This window comes from Carcharhinus amblyrhynchos, chromosome 6 (assembly GCF_965287045.1).
Source record: "Carcharhinus amblyrhynchos chromosome 6, sCarAmb.v2.hapA, whole genome shotgun sequence".
NCBI lineage: Eukaryota > Metazoa > Chordata > Chondrichthyes > Carcharhiniformes > Carcharhinidae > Carcharhinus > Carcharhinus amblyrhynchos.
In genome coordinates this window covers 124593403-124613095 of record NC_137329.1, presented here as the reverse complement: position 1 = coordinate 124613095, position 19693 = coordinate 124593403, and the positions used below count along the sequence as shown (strand labels likewise).

At 44.3% G+C, this 19693-nt stretch overlaps 1 protein-coding gene across 12 annotated transcripts in view; it reads right to left on the bottom strand.

The window, feature by feature from the left end:
* Window positions 1-14072, bottom strand: part of mybpc1 (myosin binding protein C1) — a 119983-nt gene extending 105911 nt beyond the window's left edge. For 8 of the 12 annotated variants that reach the window (XM_080191399.1, XM_080191401.1, XM_080191400.1 and 5 more), the window contains exon 1: window positions 13943-14072. In XM_080191399.1, coding sequence (XP_080047525.1) covers window positions 13943-13967 — 25 coding nt within the window. In that variant the 5' untranslated portion in view covers window positions 13968-14072. The remainder of the gene's footprint in view (window positions 1-13942) is intronic. The other 4 variants (XM_080191407.1, XM_080191409.1, XM_080191408.1 and 1 more) reach the window with 1 other exon arrangement.
* Window positions 14073-19693: the final 5621 nt, after the last annotated feature.

Here is a 19693-nt window from a genome sequence, read left to right as displayed (position 1 = left end):
GTTTTCCCTACCTCTGGGACTGTTCTAGACTCATTCAGAGAGACTGGTTGACATTCATCGACAAATCCATCAACATTGTGTCATGAGAGTCACAGGGTGAGTTTTGGTCTTTTTATATCTCATCATTCCTAACTTCACACATCAAGTGGTTGTGTTATAAATCTAAAGTCAGGAGGCAGCCGGACTCTGTGGGGGGTCTCTGTCTCTCATCTGGGCAGCCCCAATTAAATTTATTCTGGGTTTTCACAACAGCATTTTTAACATCGGTGAGTTGGGAAACTGCCTGACAATAGCACCTTAACTGGCGTGCAAATGCAGTGCCAAGCATAATGCTCTGAATAGGTGCTTAATTATAGAATCACAGAGTCATAGAATCCCTACAGTGCAGAAGGTGGCCATTCAGCCCATCGATTCTGCACCGAGCGCAATCCCACCCAAGCCCGATTCCCATAACCTCACATAAGAACATATTTACCCTTCTAATTCCCCTGACACTAAGGGGCAATTTAGCATAGCCAATCAACCTAAACCTTGCAACTTTGGAGACTGGGAGGAAACTGGAGCACCCGGAGGAAACCCATGCAGACATGGGAAGAATGTGCAAACTCTGCACAGGCAGTGGCCCAAGATGGGGATTGAACCCAGGCCCTGGCACTGTGAGGCAGCGGTGCTAACCACTGTGCCACAATGAACATAGAATAAAATCAAACCAGCTAACCAATATAAAAATAAATATTTCTGTACTTGTGTATTGGCTGATCTCTGCGAGTCTTTTAAAATATCTTCTCACTTCCCACTGCCGTCTGCCTGACCAATACGTATCCCTCAACATCAATCAAACCTTTTTACTGTTTTGTGGGACCTGGGCATCGCTGGCAAAGCCTTGAACAGAGTGTCTCACTCGGCTAGTTCAGAGGAGTAGTTAAGGAGTGGGAAATAAATACTGACCAGCCAGCAATACCCATGTCCCATGGATAAATTTTAAAAAAGTCAACCGCATTGCTGTGGTTCTGGACTCACGTGTAGGCCAGACCCAGTAAGGACGGCAGATTTCCTTCCCTAAAGGACATTAGTGACCCAGATGGGATTTTACAACAATCGATGGTGGTTTCATGGCCATCATCGATGAGATGATCTTTAGACTCTAGATTTTATTAATTGAATTTAAATTCTAATAGCTGCCACAGTGAGATTTGATCCTCGTGTCTCCAGAACATTATCCCAAGTCTGCAAGAAGTTGGAACCAAAAGAGAAAACGCTGGAAAATCTCAGCAGGTCTGGCAGCATCTGTAAGGAGAGAAAAAAGTTGACATTTCGAGTACAGGTGTCAGTTTTGGCAAAGGGTCATCTGGACTCAAAACGTTGGCTCTTTTCTCTCCTTACAGAGGCTGCCAAACCTGCAGAGATTTTCCAGCATTTTCTCTTCTGGTTTCAGATTCCAGTGCCCGCAGTGATTTGTTTTTATCCTGTAAGCAGTTGGATTGTAATGACAAGTTTCGGTCGATTGACAACCCTCATCAAGAGTGAAGCCAACCAGATCACCTGACACTAACCCCCACCTCGTCCCCCCTTCCCCTCGGCCCACCCATCACTGATTTGAAATACACAAGCTTGGTGGCACGTTACTGGATTAGAACATGGCAAGTTCCTTGGCTTGGACTCCTAGAGTGAATAACTGAAGCACGGGCCGTGTTAACGTTTACTAATAGGTCTAGGAAAGATGGTTGAAGAACAGGAGCATAAAGGAATGTGGCAATAGGAACAGAACTTTGGGGTTAGGATACTGTTCATGTGGAGGGTAAATACCATCAGGGGCTGGCTGGGCCAAATGGCCTATTTTGCTGCTGTAATTTCATGTAATTTTACCAAGACAAAGCATCAGGTTTCCAGATGGCAATTTATACTCCCTTTGCCCTATACACTGATGAGGATAAAATGATGTGTTATTTCCCCTACAACTGGCCTATTGCATCCACACAATCAGGGATGACTTGGGTAAGCATCTACTTTAATGCCCATCCCTAATTGCCCTTAAACTGAGTGATAGAGGGATCTGGTCCCCTGAATGGTAGGGGGTTTTAGTTCAGTCGGGCAGCATGGTCGGTGCAGGCTTGGAGGGCTGAAGGGCCTGCTCCTGTGTTGTAATTTTCTTTGTTCTTTGTTCGGATTGATTTTACTGGATGGGACAGTAGAATCAGTAATGTTTGAGTTTTGGACGATGTAGAATCTTCCCATGACCCAGTGCAGCTTACATTATTCCAGCCTGACACAACTGCATTCCACATGTGACATTTTCCTGACCCAATGGCATAGGGAGACCTGAGTTCCATTGAACACGGCTCATCCCTATCTATATTTAACCTCCTAACCTTCAAAATGTTTCATAACGTAATGGTCACTGAAGACTTTCCACACTGCATTTTTCATGGGCATCTATCCTACATTTGTGACTACATTCCTGTGACGGCTCTCCAGTGACATGCTTCTCAAATATTGCTCTGACATTTCGCTACTTCTGGGTCGCATTCAGAATTGAGCAGCTTGCATCACAATTCTGCGTTAAAATATCAGATCAACTTTGAGTTTCTTTTTCCAAGTAAATCAGTTTTTTGTCCTGCAAGTTTGTCAAACAATTTGGGGTTTTTAGTTATGCTCTGGTCTCTGCTTTTAGAAACTGTACCCCATCCTTTAACAATGTCCAATTCAAATCTGCATTCCAGCAGCACTGCACAACATCAAAAGGAATAAAGACACATTAAAAGCAATGAAAGCAAAACCTGTCCATGTTAGTGCAGTGGTTATAGTACTGGACTAGTAATCAGAGATTTGGGTTCAAATCCCGCCATGGCAAAGTTTGAATTCAATAAAACATCTGGAAATAAAAGTCTCACAACAACCATGAATCAATTTTGTAAAAACCCATCTGATTCGCCAATTAGGGAAGGAAACTTCCTGTTCCTAACCTGTCTGACCGATATGTGACTCCAGGTCTGCAGCAATATGGTTGACTCTCAACAGCCCTCTGAACTTGCCTCTCAAGCCACTCAGTTCAAGGGCAATTAGGGATGGACAATAAATGTGGGCCTTGCCAGCGACACCCATAAACAAAAAAAACCCATCCCCCATTAATTCACAGTCTCCTCAGGTACTGTTGTGAAATTCAATTGAACAAGTTGGCCACTTGTGCGCAAGCATCAGCGAAAGCTGACCATGTAACTCATCAGGTTGTTGTTAAAAATCCACTGGTTCAGTGAAATCCTTTAGCCAACTCCTGGGACCTGTTATCCTGACCTTTATGTGACTCCATTTTCATGCTGAGTGTTGGCTTTTATTGGCCCAAGGACACCAGGGATAATTCACAAAGAAAGAAAGGATAATAGAACATAGAACATAGAACACTACAGCACAAACAGGCCCTTCGGCCCACGAGTTGCGCCGATCACATCAACACCTACCAATCCATAGACCTATCTATAACCCCCAATCCCATTAAATCCCATATACTCATCCAGAAGTCTTTTAAAAGACCCCAGCGAGTTCGCCTCCACCACCACTGATGGCAGCCGATTCCATTCACTCACCACCCTCTGAGTGAAAAACTTACCCCTAACATCACTTCTGAACCTCCCTCCCCGCACCTTAAATCTGTGTCCTCTCGTAGCGACCATTTCAACCCGGGGAAATAGCCTCTGAGAGTCCACCCTATCTATTCCTCTCAACATTTTATAAACTTCTATCAGGTCGCCTCTCAACCTTCGTCTCTCCAGGGAAAAGAGTCCCAGCTCCCTCAACCTAACTTCATAAGGCATGCCTCCCAGTCCAGGCAACATCTTTGTAAATCTCCTCTGTACCCTTTCAATAGCTTCTACGTCCTTCCTATAGTGAGGCGACCAGAACTGCGCACAGTACTCCAAATGAGGCCTGACAAGGGTCTTATAATAATTTGTGATGCTTGGGATCGAGTACCGAGGGGGTGCCGTACTGCCAAAGGAAGAGTTTTCAGATGCAGAGAGGACACTAGAATGAAGGGGCCCAGTTTAATAATAATAAGTCTCTCACTTTAAGACTGTGATGAGGAGAACCTTTTTCTCTGAGAGGGTCATTAGTCTGTGGGATTTGTTTTCCCAGTGAATGCTGGGGAGTGGGGGGGGTGGGGCGATTCATTCATTATAGTCGAAGCTGAGTTAGACAGATCTTTGGTCGATAAAGGAGTGAAGAATTACTGGAGACAAGCAGAACTGCAGCTAAAGCAGTCATGATCTTATTGAATGCCAGAACAGGCTCGAGGGGCTGAATGGCCTACTCTTATCCCGATTCAGGTGAAATGTTAAATGACCCTCTCAATTGGTTGTGACGAATCGCATGACATGATTTCAATGAAGTAGGAGAATTTTACCAAGTATCGACAACTGTATTTATCCCTCGAGATGAAAGATTATCTGGTCATTTATCACATTACTGGGAGTTTGCAATTTGGCAAATCACAATTCCCACCGTGAACAGTTGCTCCAGAATTTCATTGGTTGGAAAGCTCCCTATGACTGCCTGAGGTTGTGAAAGATACAAGATAAAGTCAAATTATTTCTGCAGAATCATTGGTCACAAATTTCCCATCCACGGGAATCATAGAGGAGGGGAGACAGGAAATGTGTCGGACCATTTAGAAGTCTGTTGAACTTGGGTGGGAATATCCGGTCTTGGGGGGCACACAGTCGGAGAATCCCACCCATTATCATATTGCCTGTAAAGATCATATCAAAAGACACTTTCAGATAAGAATAATAGATAAGGTATTGTAGGAATCTGATTGAGTCTGAACTAGAATGTGTTTCCAGTGCTGTATCTGCACCATGGCTGGAATTTTATCAGCCCACCTGCCATGGGAATTGGAGCAGCCGAGGGGTAGAGTATGAAAAGGTCCACTAACCTTGGGTGGGATTTTATGGTTTTGCGCTGTAAAACCCTGCCCCGTGTGTCTGAAGACATCAGAGCTTGAGGAAACTAGTCCACCAGCCTCATCAGTTTATTGTTGCTAGACTGTGGGCATCAGTTCCATAACTCCAGAGCGAGATTACCTTGGGGTGGCACAGCAGTTAGCACGGCTGCCTCACAGCACCAGGGACCTGGGTTCGATTCCCGGCTTGGGTCACTGTCTGTGTGGAGTTCGCACATTCTCACCGTGTCTGCATGGGTTCCCTCCGGCTGCTCCGGTTTTCTCCCACAACTCAAAGATGTGGGGCTTAGGTGGATTGGCCATGCTAAATTGACTCTTAGTGATGGGGATTAGCAGGGTAAATGCGTGGGGACACAGGGACAAGGTGGGATTGTTGTTGGTGCAGCCTCAATGGGCCAAATGGCCTCCTTCTGCACTGTAGGGATATCTATTCTATTCTATTCCCCTACCCAAGGAAGTATCAAAATCAGCTGGCAGAGATGCCAGCCATGTTGGGGGCATGAGTGGAGGTGGGAGGTTGGGGAATGGGGGGAGGGAGAGGGCGAGATGAAGAGTTTCCCAGCAACGATCCACGGAATTAATGTAAAGCCAGAAAGATCACTCCAGCTCATCCAAACTCCACAGTTCCCAGAGCAGGAGGGTCGGTCACTGAACAGAACAAATTTCAGACAATTAAAGAACCAGTGGGACACTTTAAAACGGAATGCTCTGTCTGAAGGAGCATAAGGAGGAGATTCTAAAGTAACTTTCAGTTACTTGTCGGGGAGAAAATTTATGGGGTTAAGGGGAAAGTAGGACAATTGGATAGCTCTTTCAAACAGTACAGACATAATGGGCCAAATGGCCTCCTTCTGTGCTACATCAGCTCTGATTCAACACAAGACATGCAACAAAAAATGTAATGCTCTCTCCAGCGGCCCTGTAAGTATGGCTGGTTAGATCAACAACATGCATAATGTCTTGGGGATTCTATTACAACAACGCTATAAAAATGCACGTTTATAGCAAGCAAGTTTCGGGTTATCTGTTTTCTAGACTTGGGAATGATTGCTAGTTCACAGAAGCTTAAAAGTCAGTCCAAATAAAATTTTAAAAAATGTAAATTTGATTGATCAGACAAAAGTCATATTCATATTAGATGCCGATGGCACAGTGCTTAGCACTGCTGCCTCACAGCACCAGGGACCTGGGTTCGATTCCAGCCTCAGGTCATTGTCTGTGTGGAGTCTGCACGTTCTCCCTGTGTCTGCGAGCTCCGGGTGCTCTGGTTTTCTCCCACAGGTAGTCATGATGTGGAGATGCCGGCGTTGGACTGGGGTAAACACAGTAAGAAGTCTCACAACACCAGGTTAAAGTCCAACCAGTTTATTTGCTAGCAAACCCACAAGCTTTCGAGGTTTGCCCCTTCGTCAGGTGAATGGAGAGTTCTGGCCTCAGACAGAGCATATAACAGCACACACAGTTTACAGATTACTGATTAGAATGCAAGTCTTTACACCTAACCTGCTATTCAAGTCTTAAAGATGCAGACAATGTGAATGGAGATCGCATTAAGCATAGGTTAAAGAGATGTGTATTGTCTCCAGACAGGACAGTGAGATGTTGCAAGTTCAGGCAAGTCACGGGGGTTACAGATAGTGCGACGTGAACCCAAGATTGCAATTGAGGCCGTCCTCATGTGTGTGGAACTTGGCTATCAGTCTCTGCTCAGCGACTCTGCGTCGTCGTGTGTCGTGAAGGCCGCCTTGGAGAATGCTTACCCGAAGGTCAGAGGCCGAATGCCCGTGACCACTGAAGTGTTCGCCAACAGGAAGGGAACAGTCTTGCCTGGTGATTGTCGAGCGATGTTCATTCATCTGTTGTCGTAGCGTCTGCATGGTCTCCCCAATGTACCATGCCTCAGGATATCCTTTCCTGCAGCGTATTAGGTAGACAACGTATATGCTCTGTCTGAGACCAGAACACTCCACTCACCTGACAAAGGGGTAAACCCCAAAAGCTTGTGGGTTTACTATCAAATAAACTGGTTGGACTTTAACCTGGTGTTGTCAGACTTATTACTGTGTTTCTCCCACAGTCCAAAGATGTGAAGGTTAGGTGGATTGGCCATGATAAATTGCTCCTTAGTGTTCCAAGATGTGTAAATTAGGGGGATTAGAGGGGAAAATACGTGGGGTTATAGGGATAGGGCCTGGGTCAGATGCCCTGACGGAGAGTCAGCATAGACTCGATGGACCAAATGGTCTCCTTTTGCACTGTAGGGATTCTATGATTCTATGTCTAGCAGTTTCTAGACATTGATGATAATTAATAATTATCAATATTAATTGGTAATTAATTGATAATTTAATTATCAGAAATAACTTTATCAGATAAAACCGCTGTTCTATCTGAAGATGGTGAAACTGTTCCCCAGGTATCTTGGCCAATATATCACCACTGTTAAAAAATTAACAATTAGATTAATCAGACATCAATCTGATTTTAGTTTATGTCACAATTGCCTGTAAGTTTGTCCATGTATAAAACGACTGCTCTTCAAACCAAGGAATGTTTGACACGATGTAAATATAACTTGTAATTGTAAATGTAGGAGGACAGCTCAGAGTGCCAGTAGTACACTGAAAGAAATTGCAAAATATGTGAATTGCGTAATGTCCAATTTGAACTGTTACGCAAAAATACAGGTACAAGTTGAATGAGAAAAGTCTATTTTTGAGAAGAAAACATATGTTATTGTGACATCAACTGTTACTGTCTGAGCATCATTTCAGTGAAAGAAGCTGTGAGAAGTTTGAAGTCTTTGAGCGTAAAGCATTGTCCATGACAGTGTTTCAGATTGGCACATTCCAAAGTCTAGGATAACGTGCTGAAGGGCACAGTTGGCACAGCTGCCACAAAGGCTCAATGGGGAGATGCCTCACCATCTAAGGCCTCCCTGCCATAGTACATAGAACCCTTGTCAAACCCCTCGGGCTTTACGTACCACACAATGTTTGACATGAAATATAAATATAATTGGGCGGCATGATGGCACAGTGGTTAGCACTGCTGCCTCACAGGACCAGAGACCTGGGTTCGATTCCCAGCTTGGGTCGCTGTCTGTGTGGAGTTTGATCTGAAGTTGTCACTGTTGGACAGGGTAGGTGGAGTTGTCAGACTTTTTACTTGGGACTGGGTAGGCACAGTAAGTAGTCTCACAACACCAGATTAAAGGTCAACAGGTTTATTTGGTAGCACGAGCTTTCAGAGCGCCGCTCCTTCGTGGCATTCACCTGATGAAGGAACGGCGCTTCGAAAGCTTGTGCTACCAAATAAACCTAAATTTAACCTGGTGTTGTGAGACTACTTACTGTGAGGAGTTTGCACATTCTCACCGTGTCTACATGGGTTTCTTCCAGATGCTCCAGTTTCCTCCCACTGTCTGAAAGATGTGCTGGTTGGGTGCATTGGCCTAAATTCTCTCTCAGTGTACCCGAACAGGCACCGGAGTGTGGCGACTAGGGGATTTTCACAGTAACTACATTGCAGTGTTAATATAAGCCTACTTGTGACACTAATAATAAATAAACTTTTAAAAAATGTATATTGTAAATATAGTATACAATCTTGTGTGTAGTGAGACAGCTCAGAGTGCAAAGTACTGTAATAAAAATGGAACTGTAATGCACTTCATGTAATCTCAAATTTGAACTTTTATGCAATATACATTGACAAGTTTTATGAATGAAGTATATTTTTGGGGGAAAAAGTGCTGTATCAATACAAGCCATGGTCATTTCTGTGGCATTCTCCACCCGACTCTGGCAAACCCTGCAGAAATAGCGAGCTAGATACACATTATTAACATACACTGCCCCTGATCCTTATCGGAAAACTTACAACTTGTATGACCCTCCTTCTACCTTTCTAAGTTGACAGATGTCAGTCTTTTACAATTGGTTGGATTCAGGATGTGATTTCAGTCTTGGGAAACATGAGGTGGAGATGCTGGTGTTGGGCTGGGGTGGGGCTCAGTAAGGAGTCTCACAACACCAGGTTAAAGTCCAATAGGTTTATTTGGGGTCACGAGCTTTCGGAGCGCTGCTCCTTCATTAGGTGAGTGGAGGTTAGTTCACAAGTGCAGCATATATATAGTCAAAGAGATAACTGCAACATAATTGCAGATTATCTGTAATTATCTTGCAATTGCATCTTTGCCTATATATGCTGTGTTGGTGAACTAACCTCCACTCACCTAATGAAGGAGGAGCGCTCCGAAAGCTCGTGATCCCAAATAAACTAGTTGGACTTTAACCTGGTGATGAGAACCTTCTTACAGAGTCTTGGGAAAGAAATAGTAACCACTAGACATCTAAAATGAGTTCACCCTCTACCATGCAAGTATTCAGATGATAGAGCGATAAGGGGGGTGTTGACTTAACCACGGCAATCAATCTCTATCAATGAGTCTATGACAAGCCCTGACATGGCACAAGGAAACTGCAATGATGAAGAGTTTTTAGATTCACCTGTTTCTCTCAAGTACATCACACGTCTCATATTACTCAGATACCCTGTCCCAAAATGGTGTTTAACTTTAAACTCAACGAAACAGATCCGATATCAGTCGGAGGAAAGCCTCAAAACTCCCCATTTTCTAACACTTCAGTTAAAATGAACATTGTCAGCACATGAACATGAATCACCACATGGCATCATGTGGCAGATCCCATCGTGTGTTACTGACAGGCCCAGCAAATCCTGCCTGAGAACTTAGAAGGAAGGTCACCTTCGACTAATGTCTGTGATTAGCTGGAACAGGGAGCAATGCTCTCAGCTGTTGTCTCGCAGTGGGATGCCTGCAATTCTGAAGGGACCCTGTCAACAGCTGGAGATGAGCCAAGGTATCAATGAATCCAGGAGAAACTGTTCCACGAGCCTCGGGAATGGACCACACATCAGTACGGGGACAAGTGAAGCTGGGTCCAGAACTGGATCCCACTTGGCAGGAAAAGAGAAAGAAAATATTTCACATTGCCTTTCCTCCTCTCCCTATATATTCCGTTATCTGGCATGTATCTTTGAAGGTCAGCAATGAGAGATTGCAGGAACTTATATTTATAAACGCATCTTTCATGCTCTTAGAAAGCACATGATAGCCAATAAAATTCTCTCTGAAGTATAATCACTCTGTAATGTAGGAAACACACAAATCAATCTGTGCATGGCAAGCTCCCACAAACAGTAACGTGATAAATGAGCAGATTTTTTAATGGCAATTTTGGTTGAAGCATATTCTATTCTTCTATATGTCTTGCCCATAACACTGGGAAGAGCTCCCTCCTCTACTGTGGAAAGAGGTTCTCAAACCTTAAGACATGGCACACACTCGGAACACTGCCAAATGTTACTCTTGAAACTGATGAAATTACATAAGCTTTTAGACTGTTAGGAACTGACAGTTCTACGGGTGTAATCCTGACCCAGACTGCAAGTTGACATTGGATGGACTTGGGATGTTTTACAGGATGTGGGCATCATTGGCTGGGCCAGCATTTTTGCCCATCCCAAACTGCCCTCCATCTCAGAGGGCATTTGAAAGTCAACCACATTGATGTGGATCTGGAGTCACATGTAGCCCAGACCAGGTAAAGATGGCAGCTTTCCTCCCCTAAAGGACATTAGAGAACCAGATGGGTTTTCACAATGATTGACAATGCTTTAATGGTCAGCAGTAGACTTTTAATTCCAATTTTCTATTGAATTCAAATCTCACCATCTGCCAAGGTGGGATTCAAACCCAGGGTATTACCCTGTTACCGAGCATTTTACAGGGGGTTGGTGGTGTTGTTTAAACTTCAGCAATGAAGTTTGTAAATTCTCAGCTTCTTCACTTGTGCTGGGTTTGGAAAGCCATCAGAAGAAACTGAAAGCCACAGAAATGGGCCATTCACCCCAGTTGGTCAATGCTCAGGCGGAATTCTCCCATCTGGGACTAAGTGCTGTAGCAGGACAAGAAAGTGACATGTTCCCTGCACAGAGGGCAATGGGAACCCATGCCATACCTTGTGGCTACAGCATCATTAGTTACGCCCCCTGGGGTTTAATGCAGTATTTCCTGATGGGGTGGGCATGGTGGCACAAGTCCTGCCCTCATGTCTGTGAACCATATCGAAAAGGTGCCCATCATCTCTGTCCCACCGTTAAAGGAAGACAATGGACCTTCTGAAAGAGAAGATGGATCTCCAGGAACACTGGGGGCGGAGGGGGGAGGGGTTGGACCTCTTCAATGAGAGTGATGCTGCAAATCTACATGATAGATACCGCCCCGCACCCCCCACCCCCACCTGCAGCTGTGGTTTTCCAGGATTCAGGGTCATTGGCGGCCTCCACCCTGAACTCTGGAGGGAGTCCCAGAGATTGGGAAGTTGGGTGTCAACTTCTGACTATACATCATCTCGTCACCATTGATACTGTAACCCTTCCATAATCAGTTACTCTCTAAACGCTCTCGGGCAATTTCAACACTCCTATATTAGATTGTCCTCCATTCCATTTAAAAAAATACACAATTTGCCTTCCCTTCTGAATTCTGTACAGCAGCGATGGAATTTCAAGGATCTCATTTTGTCATTGAGAAATAACTGGAAAAAGAGTAGAAGCAACTTGTATTTATGTAGCATCTTTCACAACCTCTTAAGATATCCCATAGCACTTTACAACCAATTAAACACTTTGTGAAATGTAGTTACTGTTGCAATGTAGCAGTTAATTCCTGCACAGGAAGTTTCAATAAATGGGAATGTACTAATGCCCAGATAACCAGTGATGTTGATTGTGGGATAAATATTGACCCAGAACACAAGGGAGAACTTTGCTAGTCTCCCTTAAAAAGTGCTGTGGAATATTGTACACCCACCTGAGAGTGAAATCAATGCCTCCGTTTGCCATGTCATCCCAAAGATTGACCCTCTGATAGCACGGTGCTCCCTCAGCACTGACTCTCTGACAGTGCGGCACTCCCTCAGCACTGACTCTCTGACAGTGCGGCACTCCCTCAGCACTGACCCCCTGACAGTGCGGCACTCCCTCAGCACTGACCCCCTGACAGTGCGGCACTCCCTCAGCACTGACCCTCTGACAGCCAATGGAGATGGTAAGAGGATGCCCCTCTCTGAGGGCGGTTTGCTCTGAGTTTATTTTCTGCAGTTTATCTTCACACTCTGTCCCTGCTGCAGTTGGGGGTTGAGAGGTCACTGTGGGATTTCACTTGTCCTGAGGAGCTGTCAGCGGGCAGGGAGATAGCGACAGGCAGCAGGCTGTAAATGCACACTGCTCCGTCGCTACTCAATACAGGGTGCTGACAGGCGACAGGGGGCACGTAATCCAATCTGAATCAGTCGACTAAAATTGGACGCAGAAAAAAGGTTTCCTAATCGCCAGTGCTCTCTTATTTAGAACCACAAGGAGCAGAATTCTCTCTGCCAGGCCGAATGGGCTTTGCACAACTGTGAACCCCCCCTCCCCCCCACTATCCCACTTTCTTTAACAGAAATTGGAAGGGATCCGGAGAGAGATGGTGCTGGAAAGAGTTATCTCAAAGTGCTTTACTTCCAATGAACTGCTTTTGAAGTGTCCCCCATGTCCTGTCGGTAACAGAGGAAACTCCCAGGCATATAACTGACTAGATGAAATGATTTACTGATGTTGACTGAAAAATAAACATTGGCCAGAACCCCAGAGAGAACATCCCTGCTTTTCAAAATAGTGCCACGGGATCCTTTACTACAGACCCTGTGTTAAACCTTTAGTCAAAGGACACTTCTTCCGACAGTGCGGCACTCCCTCAGCACTGACCCTCTGACAGTGCGGCACTCCCTCAGCACTGACCCTCTGACAGTGCGGCACTCCCTCAGCACTGACCCTCTGACAGTGCGGCACTCCCTCAGCACTGACCCTCTGACAGTGCCGCACTGCCTCAGCACTGACCCTCTGACAGTGCAGCACTCCCTCAGCACTGACCCTCTGACAGTGCCGCACTGCCTCAGCACTGACCCTCTGACAGTGCGGCACTCCCTCAGCACTGACCCTCTGACAGTGCCGCACTGCCTCAGCATTGCCCTGAGGTTTGTGGTCTTGTTTTTTTCTTCTGAGGGATTTGCTGCAATACATTCCAGCTCTGGGGGTGAGCTTTACCATCAGCGAGGATCACAGTTTCAATCCACATTGAATCAGCTGATAATTTGATCTCAGATTCTGCAGGATTCTGTGAAGGCGAGGGGCGGGGGGAGGATGTAATGGAAAGCAGAGAACAGAAACACAGACTGGAGGTGAAATCCTCCTCTGTCTCCTCCCTGCCTGATCCTCCGCACTCCGGGCTTTCAAATTGAAGGAAAATCGCACAAGGAGTTTATATCCAGCAAACTGATCTCAGCTTTCAACACAAGTCGCTTCCTCCTGATCCTCTGAGGTGTTTGCCACCCAATCCCCCCCGCAGTGGGGTTGAGAAATCTCTTTGAGCTTTGGAATATCTTTCGTAGATTCTTGCAAAGAACCTCTCCCCGGGCGAGACGATGGAGTGGACAGGAAGGGAGTGAGTGTGGTTTGTGAATAACCTGCAGGACCCTGTCACCTTCGGCAGTGCGAACACACAACAGGTGAGTCAGAGAGTGCAAAACGGACTGAAACATTCGGCTGGAAACTGCGCGGAGTCTTAGAAACTCACAATCCAGATTCTACTGGAAGGGAAATCTAAGGAAACCTCCGTTTCTCTTTAAAAAAAAATGCCCTAAGGTTTTAAAAGAGGTTATTAATACCTGGTTTGAGTATTTTGCACAACGCCTGGGCTGACAAAAGTGATACTTTTTGCAGAGCATTAATTGCAATTCGAGGGAGAATTGTTACTCTTAAAAGATGCCAACATCTTAATTCACTCACGGGAGTCGGTGCATTTCGGCAGAAAGTTAGTTCTGTGCCAACTTGTGGCTGTCACCACATCAACCTTACCTGCTTTCTTAGCTGGTTCGGGCATGTCTGTCCCTAATTTCCCCGTGGGTCCGGTCCCAGAACTTGAACTGAACCCTCCTCAAATCATGCCCGGCTGCAGAGAGATGCAGTGGCTGAGTTCAAAGACAATGTCCATCTTTTTATATGTGGCTGGGAATCCAGCCGGTAGCACCGCCCCCTCTCTCTCTCTGTCTCTATATTGGAAATATTTTGACCATTGGCTGAGTTTACAGAGGGACAGGAAGATTTATTTACTCCCAGAAATCGAGTTTTGCAACAGAGGGAGAATTGTATTTATAAACTTCAAAATAAAATCCTGTATAAATAGCTCTCCCTGCAACAAGTGCACTGGCTTTCCTTATTTATTTAACTTTTTCTTTCTTAAATCGAATCTAAATGTTTTTTTTTTGCCAATTTTCACAAAGGCTGAAAACTCTTTGGTATTTCTGGTAAAATTTTTCTTTAAACAGATTCGATTTGTCCTGACTTTTAATTTCTAAAGTTACATTTTAAGCGATTATTTTCAGATAGTTTTGGATATAAATTGGTCTGTAAAGTAACAGCTTTCTCTGACAGTTCACTAAAACCCCAGGTTAGTTACAATGTTCAGAGTATCTTTATTTATCCGTTTATTTCTTATTTTCCTTTATTAAATACCGTGTGTTGGGAGGGGGGGATGGATTTAGATTTAATAATAACTGGTAACCTTCGGCATATTGGCAGTGGGTGAATTTCACGATTAAATCGAGAATCGTTCCCATCTGGCGAGTGAAAAAACACAATGTTAACCGGAAAACACACACACACACATTACCCTGAGACACACACCCACTCATATTCAGCCGCACACATCACACACACACACACACACACATTACTCACATACACACACAGTCACACACCCATTACCCTCAGACTCACACCCACCCACACAAACAACAAACACACACATACATACACACACAGACATTACCCTCTCACATACACATTACTCTCCCTCACACACACACGCGCACATCCATTACCTACACATGCACACACACACACATTGCCCACTCACACACAGGTACACACACCCATACACACCCACACAGCAGTGGTTAGCACTGCTGCCTCACAGCGCCAGGGACCAGGGTTCGATTCCTGGCTTGGATCACTGTCTGTGTGGAGTTTGCATGTTCTCCCCGTGTCTGCGTGGGTTTCCTCCGGGTACCCCATTTTCCTCCCACATTCTGAAAGACGTGCTGGTTAGGTGCATTGACCTGAACAGGCATTGGAATGTGGTGGCTAGGGGATTTTCACAGTAACCTCATTGCAGTGTTAATGTAAGCCTTACTTGTAGCTAATAAATAAACTTCACTTTAGACACACACACATCTTGCCCACTCACACACACATATTACCCTCTCTCACACACATTACCCACTCACACACATACACACACACACATTGAACCATTCACACACACTCATACACACACACCACACACTCACACATACATTACCCACTCACACACACTCACACACACACACCCACCCAGACTTGCACACACATTCACCCTCACACACACGAACACACTCATGCACACGCACATTACCCTCTCTCTCACACACCCATTATCCACGCACACACACATTCCCATTCAGGCACATTACCCACTCACGTCCATTACCCACTCACGCACAAATATTTCACTCTTACAAAAATATCCCAGTCGCGTATACACACACCCTGACAAATACCCACACTCCCATGCATAGATCCAGAAACACTCACTCATGCACACATATATATACACATACAAATATACAGACTGACACTAACACACACTGACATGCACATGCTCACTCAGTGTACATATATCTACAGATACACTCTTGTCCTGTCTGTTGTATAATACTGAGCGTTGTTTTTACTAACTGTTGCCTTTATAGGAAAATCATGCAGCTGTTGTCCAAATATAGGCAGTCCTGCCTGAAGCTGGAAGGGATTTATATCCCACTCTGAACAATACTGTCCCGGGTGACCCACTGAACTGTCAGGGAATTTATAGGATGCTTGTTTTTAGCCAGTAAGCGTAACCACTCTGGACCTTGCATTATTTATAGGAGTGAGAATTAAAGACACTCGCCTTCCTTCCCTCTCTTGGCACATGTTTGCCAAAGATTTTCCTTCCAAAAAGGCAACAAGCGCAGAGAGCATCTGAAAAACAGAGCGAATGCTGGGATGAAATTAATAAAGTAAAATTAATTTGGCAGATCTGAAATGAAGTTTAGGGAAATGCTGGAAATACATATCAGCTCAATTAGCATTTGTGAAGGAAATATTTGGTTAATGCTAGTTTAGGGTCCCCAAATCTGCTTATCCACATTCGTGAGGCCTTAGCAGGTAATCCTCTGCGCCCTCGCCACCCCCTACACTCCCTCCACCAAGTCAAACAACTTTTTCTCGCCCCATATTTTAGGTGAGATATTATCCCAAGGCCCCATCTTCCTGTTCAGATGGATGTGAAAGATTTCATAGTTACTATCTGGAAGGAGCACAGTGCAGTTCCCCCTGGTGTTCAGGCCAACATTCATCCTTTAATCATCATTGCATGCAATAATATCTGGGTCGTTGTCATTTTGTGTTTGTGGGAGCTTGCTGTGTACCACTTGGCTGCCGCCATTAGAAAGTACTTTGAAATGTGGGGAAAAATGCTACATAACCGTGAATGAAGCCCAATCCATCAAGCAAACCCAGCCTCCCATGCATTGACTCTATCTACACTTCCCACTGCCTTGGAAAAGCAGCCAGCATAATTAAGGACCCCACGCACCTTGGACATTCTCTCTTCCATCTTCTTCCATTGGAAAAAAGAGACAAAATTCTGAGGTTACGTACCAGTCAACACAAGAACAGCTTCTTCCCCGCTCCTGTCAGACTTTTGAATGGACTTACCTTGCATTAAGTTGATCTTTCTCTACACTCTAGCTGTGACTGTAACACCACATTCTGCACTGTCTCCTTTCCTTCTCTGTATACAACGCAAGAAACAATACTTTTTACTGGATCCCAATACATGTGACAATAATAAATCAAATCAAATCAAAAATCTTTCTTTCACCTTCAACATTGTTTTTAGAAGTGAAAAGCTGAAGTATTCAAAGAGAATGAAAGATACACACATTATGAATGAGCCAGTGATTTATCTCTGTATGTGCTCAGAGATTAACGCACTCATTCTTTGAGACTCCAAGGAATCCTGGGTGGGTTCAACTCTCATCCTTGTTTATAAGTCCCTCCATGGTCATCACCCCTCCCTAACTCTGTAATCATGATGTGGAGATGCCAGCATTGGACTCACCTGATGAAGGAGCAGTGCTGTGAAAGCTTGTGATTCCAAACAAACCTGTTGGACTTTAACCTGGTGTTGTGAGACTTCCTGGTTTATCTCTGTAATCAAAACACTATAATCCTCCAACTTACCCACACTGCTGTCGCCCTGGGCTCTTAATATCCCGATTGCTGTCATTACATCATTGGCCACCATTCCTTCAGCTGCCCAGATGCTAAATTCCGAAATTCCAGAGGATCATAGGAGTGCGCAACTTGAATCTTCTGCCCTGATATCCGGGGGGGTGGTTGGGAACACGCATTGGCAAATCTGTCCCATAGTGTAAACCCAGAATTAGGGGCTGATCCGACCAACAGTGGAGTAAAGCACAGTGCATCTGTTGTGATCTTGGCTGATGCATTCTGCAAGGGTGCCCCAACCTGAGACACCAGTTTGTAGTGGTGTACTATTTTATTTACAGGAAAGATACGAGGAGTGAAATGGGAGACTCAGTAAGAACATTAACCAGCCCAGTCGTAGTATAACACTTATTAAAGACTGCTTATTACAGTAAAGAAAAAACACATCTCCACAAACAGGACTATAATAATCTAAGACAGTTACATGTAGGAATGACTAAACACTCTCGCAGTTTATGTAGGAATTGCCCTTTTTGTATTTTTACAAGATCTGAACTCTTGCAGGACTTCCCTCTTCCCAGACAACATCCACTTCAATAGATCTATGAGTAAAGGCCAGTTTATAGTTACCACAGTGTACACGATTGAAGAGTTACTCTGGGGAACATCTCTTCTTGGTTCAGCAAAGATACGGGTTTTAACTGCCTTCACAAATGTTTTCCTGCATTCTTGCATCTTGTCTGCTAGCTAGAACTGGCTTCCAGGCTGCTAGGTGGAATCTGCCTGCTCAAATGTTTCTGCACTCTTGCTAGCCAGAACTGGATTCAGAGCTACCAGGTGGAATCTGCTTCCCTGAGTGTTGGTATGGTACTATTTTCCCTTTGGTTGTCTCTGTCTGTGTATTTGCAGTTTTGGATATGATTTGGTGCAATAATTTGATGCCAGTAGTAACTGTCTCTGACAGTTAGTTCAATAAAACCTGGAGTTAATTTACAATGTTAATAATCAGAGAGCCCTCCACATTTTCTAAATCTTCTTTGTTAAATATTTTGAAGGGAGGGATGGATTTTGATTAAATAATAAATGGCTACCCTCAATATACGAGCTGCGGCTTAATTTTGCGTTGAAGCCCAGACTGTGACACCTGGAGCTTGCATTTATGTAGCACCTTTAATGTAGTCAAACCTCCCCAGGTACTTCACTGTAACGATTAACAAACAAAATTGACATTGAATCTCAGAAGGGGATGCTAGGACAGGTCACTGAAAGCTTGGTCAAAGACGTAGAATAATGCCGTAAATGTACAGGTGTTTATTGCTGCAAAGAAGTTTTTGAGAGTTTGGATGTGTCAACCAAGGCTTAGTGGTTCTCTCTTCCTCGCCTCCTGAGTCAAAATGTTGAGAATTCAAGTCCCCCTCCCTTCACTGACACTCCAGTGCAGTGCCGAGGGAGTGCTGCACTGTTAAGTGTGCTGTCTTTTACTGCAGACATTAAACGAGACCCACCCTCCCTGTCAGCTGGACAGATGTACAATATCCAATGACACTATTTCAAAGGGAGATCAATATTTATCTCTGAACCAACGTCATGAAACCAGGATATCTCTTCATTGTCACATTACTCTTTGTGGGAGCTTACTATGCACAAGTTGGCTGCTGTGTTTTCTACATTACAACAGCAACTAGACTTCAAAATACGTGCTTAATTGACTGTGAAACATCTTGAAACATCTTGAGGTTGTGAAAGGTGATATAGAAAAGTAAAAATGTATTTTTCTTTATGTAAGAGCTATGAAAACTCATTCATGTAATGCCTTTATCACAAAAGGTAACTTGAAAAAGAAATGTCCGTCACTCTGAATAAAGGCTAGGTTCGATTAGGTTAGTAGGTTTGGAATTTACCAGTTTATTGTGATCGGAAATCTCTATGTTAGGTTTTTTTCAATGCTGGCTGTTGTTATTAGAATCACCTCCGTGTTTGAGAGTAAGTGTGTGTTGATTGGTTTTGTGTGAAATTAATGTTGTGTATTTCTATAAAAGCAAATCACTGTGGATGCTGGAATCTGAAACCAAAAGACAAAATGCTGGAAAATCTCAGCAAGTCTGGCAGCATCTGTAAGGAGAGAAAAGAGCTGATGTTTCGAGTCCAGATGAGCCTTTGTCAAATTTCTGAGCTTTTAGCTTTGACAAAGGGTCATCTGGACTCGAAACGTCAGCTCTTTTCTCTCCTTACAGATGCTGCCAGACCTGCTGAGACTTCCCAGCATTTCCTCTTTTGGTTGTGTACTTTGATGTT